This window comes from Rana temporaria, chromosome 1 (genome assembly GCF_905171775.1).
Source record: "Rana temporaria chromosome 1, aRanTem1.1, whole genome shotgun sequence".
Classification (NCBI taxonomy): domain Eukaryota; kingdom Metazoa; phylum Chordata; class Amphibia; order Anura; family Ranidae; genus Rana; species Rana temporaria.
Genome location: NC_053489.1, coordinates 492539784 through 492552699, shown reverse-complemented (window position 1 = coordinate 492552699; position 12916 = coordinate 492539784). Strand labels below are relative to the sequence as shown.

General features: G+C 41.0%; 1 protein-coding gene across 1 annotated transcript in view; it reads left to right on the top strand.

The window, feature by feature from the left end:
- ANXA5 (annexin A5) overlaps positions 1–8487 on the top strand; it is a 66937-nt gene extending 58450 nt beyond the window's left edge. Inside the window, exons 11-13 of the mRNA XM_040330327.1 lie at positions 5019–5077; positions 7189–7311; positions 7915–8487. Coding sequence (XP_040186261.1) covers positions 5019–5077; positions 7189–7311; positions 7915–7977 — 245 coding nt within the window. The 3' untranslated portion in view covers positions 7978–8487. The remainder of the gene's footprint in view (positions 1–5018; positions 5078–7188; positions 7312–7914) is intronic.
- The last annotated feature ends 4429 nt before the right edge of the window (positions 8488–12916 follow it).

Here is a 12916-nt window from a genome sequence, read left to right as displayed (position 1 = left end):
ATTCCATCAGGGCAAACCGGACGGCATGAAAATTAAGGGCATATATGCGTTGCATCTGCCCACGAGAAGGGGTGATTTTGACAGGATACTTCTCCAGAAGGAAAAGTGGTGGATCTTCACCCTTAAAACTCTCATGCCTCTTGGCATGAACACTGAATTAAGCATGCAACCCTTCCTGGACCAGTAGACTGTCAGCCCCCTTCTCCCGGTAAAATCTTTACTCTATTGTGATCCAGCTTTGGATATACTAATCCGGCTTTGTCCTTAGCACATATTATATAAGTCCTTTAAAGCAAGTATATACTCTAAGGCATACATACTGTACGCCCCATGGGGCGGGGGCCCTGTCTCTGTCTTTACCCCTAATACCGCTGGAGGGCGGATGAGTGTATGCTTTTCTGTCATCCCCCCTCTTTCCTTTTGTTTTTCCTTTTGTTTGTCCTTTTCCTTTCTTTCCCTTTTTGCACCCATATACTCATATATGCTGAACCCAATCCTGTCCTTGCATACTATATGTACACACATATGACATATGGGTTTTTGACTAATAGTATGAGTATGATGACTGATTCGCCTTGATATACCCGTTTATGTCTGCCTACCCGGGCTGATTTTTCACTTTCATTTTACATTTTATATCTTTTTGCTTTCTTGGTTTTCTCTGTTGTCAGTCCTTATAAGGTTCTTCATAGCCCTCTTTGGAACATGGGCCCTGCACGGAGCACCAGAAACAAACTATATATGCAAAGTTGCGATCTCATCATAAGTATGCACTAAGCAGGGTCACTTACAATATATTACTCCCCCTTTAAATTAAATTACATTATTGGATTAAACTATACATATTTAGGGACCCTTATCTGTAAGTCTTTTTGCTTAACTTTGATGCTCTTCGTGCATCCTGAGAGATTTAGTGGCCAATTTCTATTTTTCATCTAATATACTTATATAGCAATTTTATGTATGTCCTGTTATATGTGATAGGCTTTATGTGTTTTGTGAGATTGGATTGAGGCATTCAGCACTGAAGTGACACCCAAGTCTATTAAGCGGAACTCCGTAATTTTCTATCCTTCAAATCAATGGGAGACAGGCGTGCGCCGATAGCATATAAAGGAGCGACGCACGCTTGTCTCCCACCGTCCAGACGAAGTTACGTATCAACACTACGAAACGCGTTGACGTCATCACGGCTCCGGACGCCTCTCTCTCTATGCCCCATAGCAGTGGGAAACCGAAGCGGTGACTCGCGGGAACACGCAAGTAAGAAGAAAGTGAGCGGACGCTCCAGATGAACTTTGGAAAGCACTAAACACTTGGTGCGTACTGAAGCCACATACAGACTACTTCCAGAAGCATATAGCTGGATCTGCCAGCTTAGCAGATCAGTGGGAACAGCATCACATGACCGGACGGCACGGCTGTATTATCCTCCCCGCATGCTGATGTATATTGGCGCATCTGACAGTCTACAGACGCCAACTACAGCGATTGGATCACACAACAGCAAGGAGGCAGCCAGTAGCCAACGGATTCCGGATCTCTGTGAACTAGTGAACTTTGCTGGTAAGATCGTTCCATTATCCTGTTTCCACATGCTATGCTTAAATATGGAAGCCTACAACATAGACCTGCAGTGGTAGTATATAAAACCCCTTCATCAAATCTTGCATCTAACCGCTTCACACATCGGAATCTTTGGAGTCCTAAATAGGAACAGCACTACACACCCATCTTGCAGGCAGGGCAGCCCAGACAAACTATTATTATCATTATTTTTTTCAAAACTTTTTTTCAATTTGTAAATTTATTCTAAGTGCAAGCCCAAACCTTAAAATATATGAACCTTAACTGATCTTGCCATCAGGTTCATATATGCAAGATCAAGACTTTTATCCAATTCAGATCCGTTTATCTTAGTTATCCCCTGCAGGGGTACTCTTGCTGCCAATTCTCTCCATTTTTATACTAGGCTAACCGCCATACACACCATATCGGATTTCCGATTAGAATTGACAGCAAAAGTTTTCCATCTGGCGTCCGGATTGCCACAGTCATTTTTTGTCCTGTATGTTTGTCATTGTTTGTGTCCTTTATGTGCTGTTTGTTGCACGCTACATGAATTAGCCTCATACGTGCATGTTTTTTGGCCGGTCAACTAATACAGGTTGTTACTACAGCTACTCTAGCTCCTATAGTGTTATACTTGTATTACTGTCCCAGGTGTATTAATTATACCATGTAACTTGTAACTATTAAACTCAATATTTTTACTACACAGATTGTCCGTCACTGCCATAGTAGCCTCTCGGTTGTCCCAGGGGTCACCACCTCTTGGTCTCCCTGCCGGGGCAACAACCTTTCTTTTGTATATAACAGTAGCAGTAGCCTATTACATAGATGGAAATGCAACTCGTTTTTGTATTGCTTATGGAAATGACTATATATGAGAATAGACTGTATTCTGTTATGAGGAGCTCTCAAAGTTCTGTAGTGCATGCAAAGAAATGTAAGTAGTGACACAGTGTAATTTTCTGTATATGCTGATATTCTGTTAAATTATGCTAAATATTGGATGGGCTGATTAAGTCTGATTTATAAATCACAAATAAACAGGACCTGGGAATTAGCCCAAATTTAAAGCAGAACTAAACACCAAAATACATTTTATTATATGTGCATTGCATGTTTCTTCTGCAATAAAGAGCCTGCCTGTGCACAACTTTTTTAATTTTTTTTCCCAACTTTTTCCCAACTTTAGTTTAACTTTAGCAGATTAGATGGAGAGTGTGATAGGGACTAAGGATGGGCTCAGGCGTGTTCGCAACTCCCCGTGCCCATCAGGAAGCTGACACAGCACTAATCACATTTCCCGAACTGTGCAGCTGCGGATCGGGAAATGTCTCGCTGCCTGTGATTAGCGTTGTGGAGTGTCAGCTTCCTGGTGGGCGTGGGCACGTGATGTTTTTGAGCCCATCCTTAATAGGGACCACACTCCTAATGCACCTTTAAAACCTCACGTGAAAACAAAAGTGTGAATTAAATAAAAATGAGAATTTTGAAATATTTTTGTTACGGTAACTGTGGCCCATTTTTAGGTTTTAGTTCCACTTTAAATCACGGCACACACTGCCCCCTCCCTGCACACACTCCACATCCCTCCCCGTGCACAGTCCCCTCCCCCCCCACCACCCCTTGCACACATCCTCCACCCCATGCACACTTGGTAAAGCTGAATCTGTCGCCTTTTACTATTGCAGAGTGTTGCCTCAGCTTGGCTGTGGCCGTAGCTCCTGCATTCTGAAAGAGTCAGCACTTTCATGTTGGTCTAACTCTCTCCCGCAATGTTTACATTTCAGTCATGGCTGCTCCCACTGTTGCCATAGGAAGCTCAGCACAACTGGCTAAGCGCAAGCGGGGCAGCCTGAAGAGGACAACCTTCCACAGCCTGCAAAGTACATTTAGTGAAGCCAAGTATTGGAACGAGTGTTCCAGCACTGGGCTCGGGGCAGAGCCCGGTTCTGCGAGACACCAGATTTTTTTTTTAAATTCCAGGACGGTTCTGTAGAATCTGGGATGGTTGGGAGGCATGATGTACAATATTCACATAAACCTAAAGGCCCGGATTCACGTAGAAGCGTGCATCTTTGTGCGGGCATAACGTATCCTATTTACGTAATGCCTTCGCAACTTTGACAGGCAAGTGCAGTAAGTTCTCAAACCAAAGTTGCGGCGGCGTAGCGTAAATAGGCCGGCGTAAGCCCGCCTAATTCAAATGTGATTGATGTGGGCGTGTGTTATGTAAATTTAATGTGACCCCACGTAAATTACGCTTTTTACGAACGGTGCATGCGCCGTCCGTGAAAGTATCCCAGTGCGCATGCTCCAAATTAACCCGCAAAAAGCTAATGCTTTTCGACGTGAACGTAAATGACGCCCAGCCCTATTCGCAAATGACGTAAAACGTGAAAAATTTGACGCTGTTCCGACGTCCATACTTAACATTGGTACGCCTCATCTACGCCTCATATAGCAGGGGTAACTTTACGCCGGGAAAAGCCTAACGTAAACGGCGTATCTGTACTGCGTCGGCTGGGCGTACATTCGTGAATTGGCGGATCTAGTTGAGTTACATATTTCTAGGCGTAAATCTGCTTACACGCCCCTAGTGGCCAGCGTAAATATGCAGTTAAGATACGACGGCGTAGGAGACTTACGCTGATCGCATCTTATACAAATTCTGGCAAATCTGATTCTTTGAATCACGCGCCAAGATACGACGGCTCAGACTCAGAGATACGACGGCGTATCTGGAGATACGCCATTGTATCTCCTACGAGAATCTGGGCCAAAGTGTTAAGTGATTATGCTGGTATTCTGCTGGGCGATACATATCGGGCTTAAGCCTCGTACACACGATCAGATTTTCTTACGGGAATTGTGTAATGACAGGCTGTTGGCAGAAAATCCGATAGTGTGTATGCTCCATCGGACAATTGTCGGATTTTCCGCGGACAAATGTTGGATGGCAGGCTTTAAAATTTTCCGCGGACAATGGTCTGTTGGCGGAATGCAATGCTCACCAAACACAACATTAACAGAAGGTGCCCAAAGGGTGGTGCTAAAGAGCTGATAAACTGCATAGTACGTAACTACGTACGTTTTTGTACTACGACAATTGTGTGCTGTTTGTATGCAAGACAAGTTCCTGGCCAACGCCCTTCAGACAAAAGTCCAAGGCTTTGTCTGTGGAAAATCCGATCGTGTGTACGAGGCTTAAGCATATAGTACGGGCAATTTTTGCACTCTATTCATGCTGTCTTTTCCATTGGATTACTGCAAAGCAGTCAAGGCAATCTAAATCTATTGACTAAGACCTCTATAAAGGTATATCCTTACAGGATTTTTTTTTTCTTACAAAGCTCTCCCTGAGGGTAGGAAAATGGTAACATTTACATAAGTGTTTGTTCCTATAGCCCTTGATATTTTATTTAATCTTCTCTATATATGTTTTTTAGTGAAGAATGTTCGATGTGTCCCTGGATATTTTGCTGAAACTCTGTTCAGGGCGATGAAAGTAAGCAGACTTAATTTTTTTGCATATATTTTTTCTGTCTACATAGCAGGGCTGCACTAAACACCATGGAACAATTGTCTGCTATTGTGTTATTTTCTGCAAAACTGTGCACTGATCCAGTTAGCTTTTTGCTATACATTAACATTGTACATACCTCAATATCCATTCACAACAGATATCTCCTGTTAGTACAAGGCTATCTAAAATTGTTTATACCTAAAGTGAACCAGTGCTTTCTTCATGCAGGACAACCCAACACCTTTACTTGCATCCCTCCCTTACTAGCATAATACTGTACGCTCCCCATTATTACAATGGATTGCCAGAAGAGAAATACCCAATATGGTCCTCCTGGTGTTGGGCATATATCACTAGTTGGCTGTCCTTTCTCCCACATGATAGTGCTGGTTCATGGCAAATAACTCAGTGCCGTTTTTCCTCTCCTGAACAGATTGCTAAACAGAGGGGTGTGGGGTAAAGGGAAGGTGAATATATGATGCTAGGAAGGCAGCATTAGTTACCTAAACATTAAAGTGGAGTTCCACCCATAAATATAACATTACATCAGTAGTTTTAAAAAAAATTCATTAGTCCTTTAAGAATTTTTTTTTTTTTTTTTTAGATGCCTTCAAAGTGTTGTTGCTAGGCAGAATAGTTAATCTTCTGCTTAAGCTTCCTAACCTACACCGCACAGACTCCTGGGAATGTAGTGGGTGTAACTTTCCAGGAGTCTGTGCACTCCCCAGTCTCGAAGAATCATGTGACTTGGACAGTACAGGTGCTGAAACCTGATCTGAAACCTATTACACTGCTTGTGCAGCACTGAGCATGTGCGAGATCTGCAAGGCTGAAATCCAGGAAGTCATACAGTCTGGCTTCATGATGCCCACACTTAAGATGGCCCCAGTCAATTTCTATTTTATAAAGTGTCTAAATGCTGTAACAACCTAACAAAACAGACCTTAGTTTACAGACTAACTTTACTAGAATACATTAAGCTTGTGTATTACAGGGGTATTTATATTTAAAAAGTGAAATTGTGGCCGGAACTCCGCTTTAACTTTTAAACAAAATGGCTATGGATAGAAATGTAGCTGTACTCCTTCTGGCTAGTATTCAGTAGGATACTGAAGCATTATGTCTGGTCTGTGTGCATCGGAACCTTTCTCTGACTCGTGTGAGAATCAAAGCTGTACTGTATGTAGAGAATATCTGACTTTCATTGGTGAAGCCTTGGAAGGTTCTGAGGTTATAAACTCAGCAGCCTCCTTTTCATATCTAGAGTTGGCCTAGCCATGGGAAGCAGGGGTCTATTTTGTCATACTGACTACTGTGGACCAGTGCCTAAGGCAGCAAAGTTAGAGGTGAAAGCACCAAGTCTCAGAATATATAAACTGTGTGATTTTTATTAAAAAAAATTTCCTGATCTTTATTTCTATTTTCTGACCACCTTCTGATCTTTATAGAAAATTAAAAAGAAACTGTAAGGGCCCTTTCACACATGCGGACAGTATGTCTGTCTGTATTTCATTCATCTGTTTTCGGATGAAATACGGACATACATGTATCCCTATGGGATAGCGAGTGTCAGCAGATGAACATCCGCTGACACCTGATCTCATCGGTCCCCGATATGGTCCGATTCTGCAGACAAAGGAAAATCCTATTTTTTCATCTGTCATCGGATCGGGTGAACATGGACAGACGGTTTGTGTTCATCCAATCCCCCCCATAGGGGAGAGCGGAGATCTGACAGGGTGATCCCTGCACAGTGTGCAGGGACCGCCCTGTCATCTGCCGGGATCAACGGAGCAATCCCCGCTGAGCAAGTGGATATTAACGGGACCTGTTAGTGTGAAAGGGCCCTAAGGGGAAGGACTAGCACATCAAAGTATTTATTTTTTTATAAAATGACTATCAAGGTGACAAACCTTGTACACCATGTATGTGTTGTTCAGTTGAACCTAGGACAACATGTCTTAATTTGATCCTAATAGGGGAGGGAGTTATACTTTTCGGGACCATGAAGCAAATATAGGATTTTGTTCTTGACAATAATGTAGGTTTATGAATGACCCTTGTTAGTATTTAATTGATTACCATCTGCACAGGGAGCTGGAACTGATGATGACACATTGATCCGAGTGATGGTTTCTCGAAGTGAAATTGATATGCTTGATATACGGAAAGAGTACAGAAAACATTACGGAAAATCTCTGTATCAAGCAATAAAGGTAAAAAGCAAATGAAAACGTATTTTTTTTTTTTTCACCATGGCAAGTAAAGGGAACATCCTAGCAGCACATTAAAAAAAATATATATAGAAATATATAGTTTTGGCCTACTGTCAAACATTTTAAATGGAACTTGACATAGGGTCCATCCCAGGTATAGTATATGCATTTATTGCAAAACCTTAGCAAAAAAAGAACAGCAGTTGAAAATCTATTTGTCTTGGAGGAATATTTATTTTGCAGGAGAACACCCTTGGTTTTCCTCAGTCTAGAATCACAGCGTTTTTTATTTTATTCATTTTTTTTTTTTTTTAATCTCACTGGGCAATTGTTGTTGTTGTGGTGTGTGTGTGTGTGTGTGTGTGTGTTTTTTTTGGTGACACCTCTAGATAGATGTTGAAACGAACAAGAAAAACTAAAATTAGCTTGGCATACAGAAAAAAAATGGTTTCTATATTTTACTGCACTAATGGCTATACTGTGTGTGTGTATGTCTAAAATATTTGATTTTCATACAAAGATGGGGAAAAACCTGTATAGTCTTGCAGTATGTGGTAAGAACTTGAGTTGTGGTTTGTGTCTAATGGTTTTCTCTCTCCACAGTGTGACACATCCGGAGACTACAGGAATACACTCCTCCTTATTTGTGGTGGGGATGATGAATAATACTTCCCTTGCCACAAGAAGACCACTAGTTTTGTGCATTCCATATCTTTCTAGAGCAGTTACAGTTTCTATGTTAGAGCTTTGTTACTTGTTTGTCTTCTGTTATGTGATTTGCTATAATGCTGAAGAAGGTCTATTCTAAGAAGTGTCTTGTAAATTAGGCCCACATTGAGAGGCTTTTATATTGTCAGCTCTTAGAACAAAATATTTAAGTGTAACAAATTTTCTAATCTTTAAACTAGATTAAAGCCAGTTTAGTAGTCTTTCCTTCCTAATATAAAACAAGTGTAGTGTGTGTTTCTCAGTATTTTTCTATAGCCTATGTTTTTTTAAACATCCAAAAATCTCTTCTGTTTAGAAAACCTGTTCTTTGGTTTTCTGTACTTGCATCCAACTATTCAGTGTTAGATTAGGTAGGTATGGATGTTGCACTAACTAACCACACTGGTCCTTGAAATGTATGTGGATAACCTCTTTCCATCACAAGAAATAAACTTAGTTTCTAACAGATCTTTCTCTCAATTTACTTGTTTCCATGAGTACAGATATGAAATTCATTATTATTTTGTATAGTGGTATTTACTATGTATCTGGCCTCATTAAGGGGTCCATTTTAAAAGCGGTGGTATGGCCTTGCACATAGTTGTTCTCAATTGGCTTCAGGAGTCCAAAGCTAACAGAACACAAAAACTTGAATGAGAAAATTTAAAAGACGTTTATGTGACCTGTGAAAGTCAGATGATAGAGCTCCATGTAAAGAAGAGAGCCAATCTCCTGAATTGGGCAGAAAGAACACTTATGAAATACTGTAGGTTCAATGCCACATCCTGCATTTTTTGAATAGGTCACAAAAGATGGGCCACTTTATTGAGGAATACTGTAGAGTCTAATGGAGTATATAGCAGAATCCTCTCTCCATTCTAAATCCGTCCCAGTATTCAAATTATGTGACAGACCTCTACTCACTAATCATAAGGTGGATGGCTGTGGGAAAAGCAGCGCTCGGTCTACAGGTGATTTTAATTACCTGATGTATCCCTATATTGCTCCCTATCCTGTCAACTGCAATCAGTGGGGTAATGCCTATGTTGATGTATATATGTAATAATTAGAAGCAGAATATACTGTATAGAGAGATAACCACATACAGCATTTTTATCCCGAAAGCACTGTTCAAGTATGTCTAAACCCAAAATATAATATCCTGCAGCTTAGTAGTCCTTATATGTGGTGCATGCATTTCCCTTTTTTCAGGCTCCAGTACCTTTTTCACCAGGTAATCCTGCCAGTATTGCACTTCCTGTCCTAGAGTGACAACGATCACTCATTGTGCTGTATCTTTTGGAGAAGTTAGCCTTGTCTGTAGGTTGTGTTTCTGATTGAACTACAAACACTTTCATTCAACATCATGTCTGTCCATAATGAGTGGGGAAATCAGATTTTTGTAGTAAAGACATGTTATGCTGTAATGTTTTGTCATGTGACCACTGTCAAAATGACTGCTGACCTGACAGGCTGGGAGTAAAGAGAACACACTGTATTTATCCCCTGCTGACAAAGAAATGATCAGTCTGTAATTTTAATGATGGGTTTATTTTAACAGTGAGAGACTAACAACAAAAATATCCAGGAAAACGCATTTCAAAAAGGTTATAAATTGATTTGCATTTTAATGAGTGAAATAAGTATTTGATCCCCTATCAATCAGCAATATTTCTGGCTCCCATGTGTCTTCTATACAGGTAATGAGCTGAGATTAGGCACATTCCCATTGGGAGAGTGCTCCTAATCTCAGCTTGTTACCTGTATAAAAGACCCCTGTCCACAGAATCAATCAATCCAGATTCTAATCTCTTCACCATGGCCAAGACCAAAGAGCTGTCCAAGGCTGTCAGGGACAATAGTGTAGACCTATGCAAGGCTGGAATGGGCTACAAGACCATCGCCAAGCAGCTTGGTCAGAGGGTGACAACAGTTGGTGCAATTTTTCGCAAATGGGGAAAAACACAAAATAACTGTCAATTAGTTCTCACATCGTGGAGTTTCAATGATCATGAGAACGGCGAGGAATCGGCCCAGAACAACACTGGAGAATCATATATTGGCAAGAGTGAAAACATATTATATACGTGGACATAAACATTATACATTCTTCATAGCAAATGTGCATATGCAACATGATAACAAGTGAATAAATAATGTCCACGGATGGCAGCTGGAATATGCTGTATATCCTGATAAGTGGATGACCACCTTAGGACATCAGTGGGAAGATAATTGTAAAGAGTGGATGATGAGAGCAAAACCAACACCAACATGTGGAAGGCTTGCCAGAGCTATTGGACTCAACCAGGCATATGCCTACTGAGTCATCAGGGCTTGTGGTGAAACCACACATATGCAACTAATGGCACCAACGGATGATCACACTGTCGTTCAAATGGCTCCCAACAAAGAAGGAAAACTCAGAGGTAGGTTGACCAAATCTTTCCCGTGTGCTCACAAGATGTGACTTAAAAATAAACAGAAGGTCCACATAGTGTAAATCCACACAACAATGGATATTTATTAAAGTAGAGGAATGCTCACACTTTGAGTTGATAAACGCTTGTAAAACAGACTGTAAGTTCACACAATGACATCAGCAAGGCTCATACTGACGTGTTTTTTTATCTAAGGAGACATTCTCTTGGGTGTAGACATGACATGGTCATTTCGTTTAAATGGATGTTGCACCTTAACAGGATACAAACCTGTGCTGAATTGGCATTGAAATGTAATCGCTTCCTGGTTCTCAAAAATGGCGTCCGCGGCTCAAGCCTCGCTATGAATAGCGGGTCGGCGTATGCATGTAGGAAGTCGTCTGACCATCGTCCTAATAGAGATCAAGTGTGCGTGTCAAGACTCACTTCCAGACTGCCAGTCTCCAATGGACATGAGGTCTGCAGTGCTTAATGGCCCGCTAACACTCATTCACGAGCGTCCGGCCGTCCGCTGCTATGTCATCACGCCCAGAGACAGACATCAGCGGGTCAAACCACACTATGAAAAGACGAGACTGGCCCACATCCATCACATCATTAGCTGGGCACCGCTGGTGTTTGCTAAAATAGTGACACCACATATCATTAGCAGAAAAAATAAATCTATATAAATAAAATAAAAAGAAGAGAATAGAATAGAAATACAAGTAAAAAAACTGTGACATTGGCACAAATGTCCCATTGAAAATAACTATTACACCTGTTTAAAAGACAACTGTCCACAGAAGCAATCAATAAGATTCTAATCTCTCCACCATGGCCAAGACTAAGGAGCTGTCCAAGAATGTCAGGGACAAGATTGTAGATCTACACAAGGCTGGAATGGGCTACAGCTGGGACCAAAGTCACCAAGAAAACAATAACGGTATAGAAGTGAAAGATGGAATCAGCAGCCAGCACAGCAAAAGACAATTGCAAGTAAAAATAATGGGTATATGTGCAGTGCTAAATGAAATGGTCATACGTGATAAGACTGTATATTAGCAAGAGATAAAAAATTAAGAGTGAAAAAATATTATATATGTGAACATATATGATGCTGTAATTGGGTTACCAAGGTTAAATTCAATATATAGATAACAAATGTATGAAATATGTGAATAATGGATGTACAGTAACATGATTCATAAAAATACACCATTAGATAAAGGATAAAAGACTTATGATGAAAAATAATAATGAATTAAACAAATGTTTTTCTTTTAAAATTAAACAATTCTGATATCCAGACCCAGGATTCCTAAAAACAATAAACGAGTTGCATTAAGCCTTATCAATAAAGGCAATAATGTCCCAAACCACATTCATTCCAAATGTGGAGGGGGACTGCAATTCATAGATACAGAAGGTTTTGAGGCTTGAAACGCCCCTGGTCATAGCACCTCCCCCCCCAGAGGGAATGTATTTTTCTAATGCAGAGAGAAATTGGTCATGGGGTACAAAATCGGGGGTCAAGTCCTGGGGAAAAAAGTGTGGGAACTCCCACCCAAGATCCACTCCCCCCACCCAAAAAAATAAATGATACGCTCATATGCATAATTACTAAACCGCATGTTTTTATTTGGATCCACTGTACCTTAGTAATCCTTTATGTTACTGGCCACTTCCTGTATATGGATTCATCGGGTAGTGTGCGGGTATTCCGTCACTTTCCTTGATGCTGCAATGTCTCCTGGGAGCTTTTGTCATTGTTCCCAGGAGACATTGCGGAGGTTTGCCGTGAGTTATCGTGGGATTTAGAAAGAAGAAAGTTCTTTCTAAATCCCGCGATAACTTGCAGCAGACCTCCGCAATGTCTCCTGGGAACAATGACAAAAGCTCCCAGGAGACATTGCGGCATCGAGGAAAGTGACGGAATACCCGCACACTATCTGATGAATCCATATACAGGAAGCGGCCAGTAACATAAAGGATTACTAAGGTTCGCCTGCCCCTGACAGTGACTCGAGCTGGGCATCGCCGCTTAGTGAAGGATTGTCTCGGGCGGCTTGGCTGCTCTCGGCTGCTCTAGTCCTGCAAAGGGAACTGAGTTCCTGCTGTGAAAAAAGTGCAGGAACTCTGTTCCCACACGTTCCCGCAGGACTTGAGCCCTGTACAAAATATAATTGGTATAATGACAGATCCCAAAAAGGCCATACTAAGCTAACACATGACAAATAACAAATTAAGAAATCATAGAAATAAAAGCATAATGATGTTTGCAATAATAGGTACATAGGTAAATCGAAAGATTGAGGGCATGATGTGAACTCTACGCACATTTCGTAGATTTGTACACTCGTCTGGAGTACAATGCCACAAATAGATATAGATCTAATTGAAAAATTGTGTATTGGTAAAAAGTAACCTAGGTTTAGACAAAAAAGAAAAAAAAAAGGTGGCTTTATATTGACGAA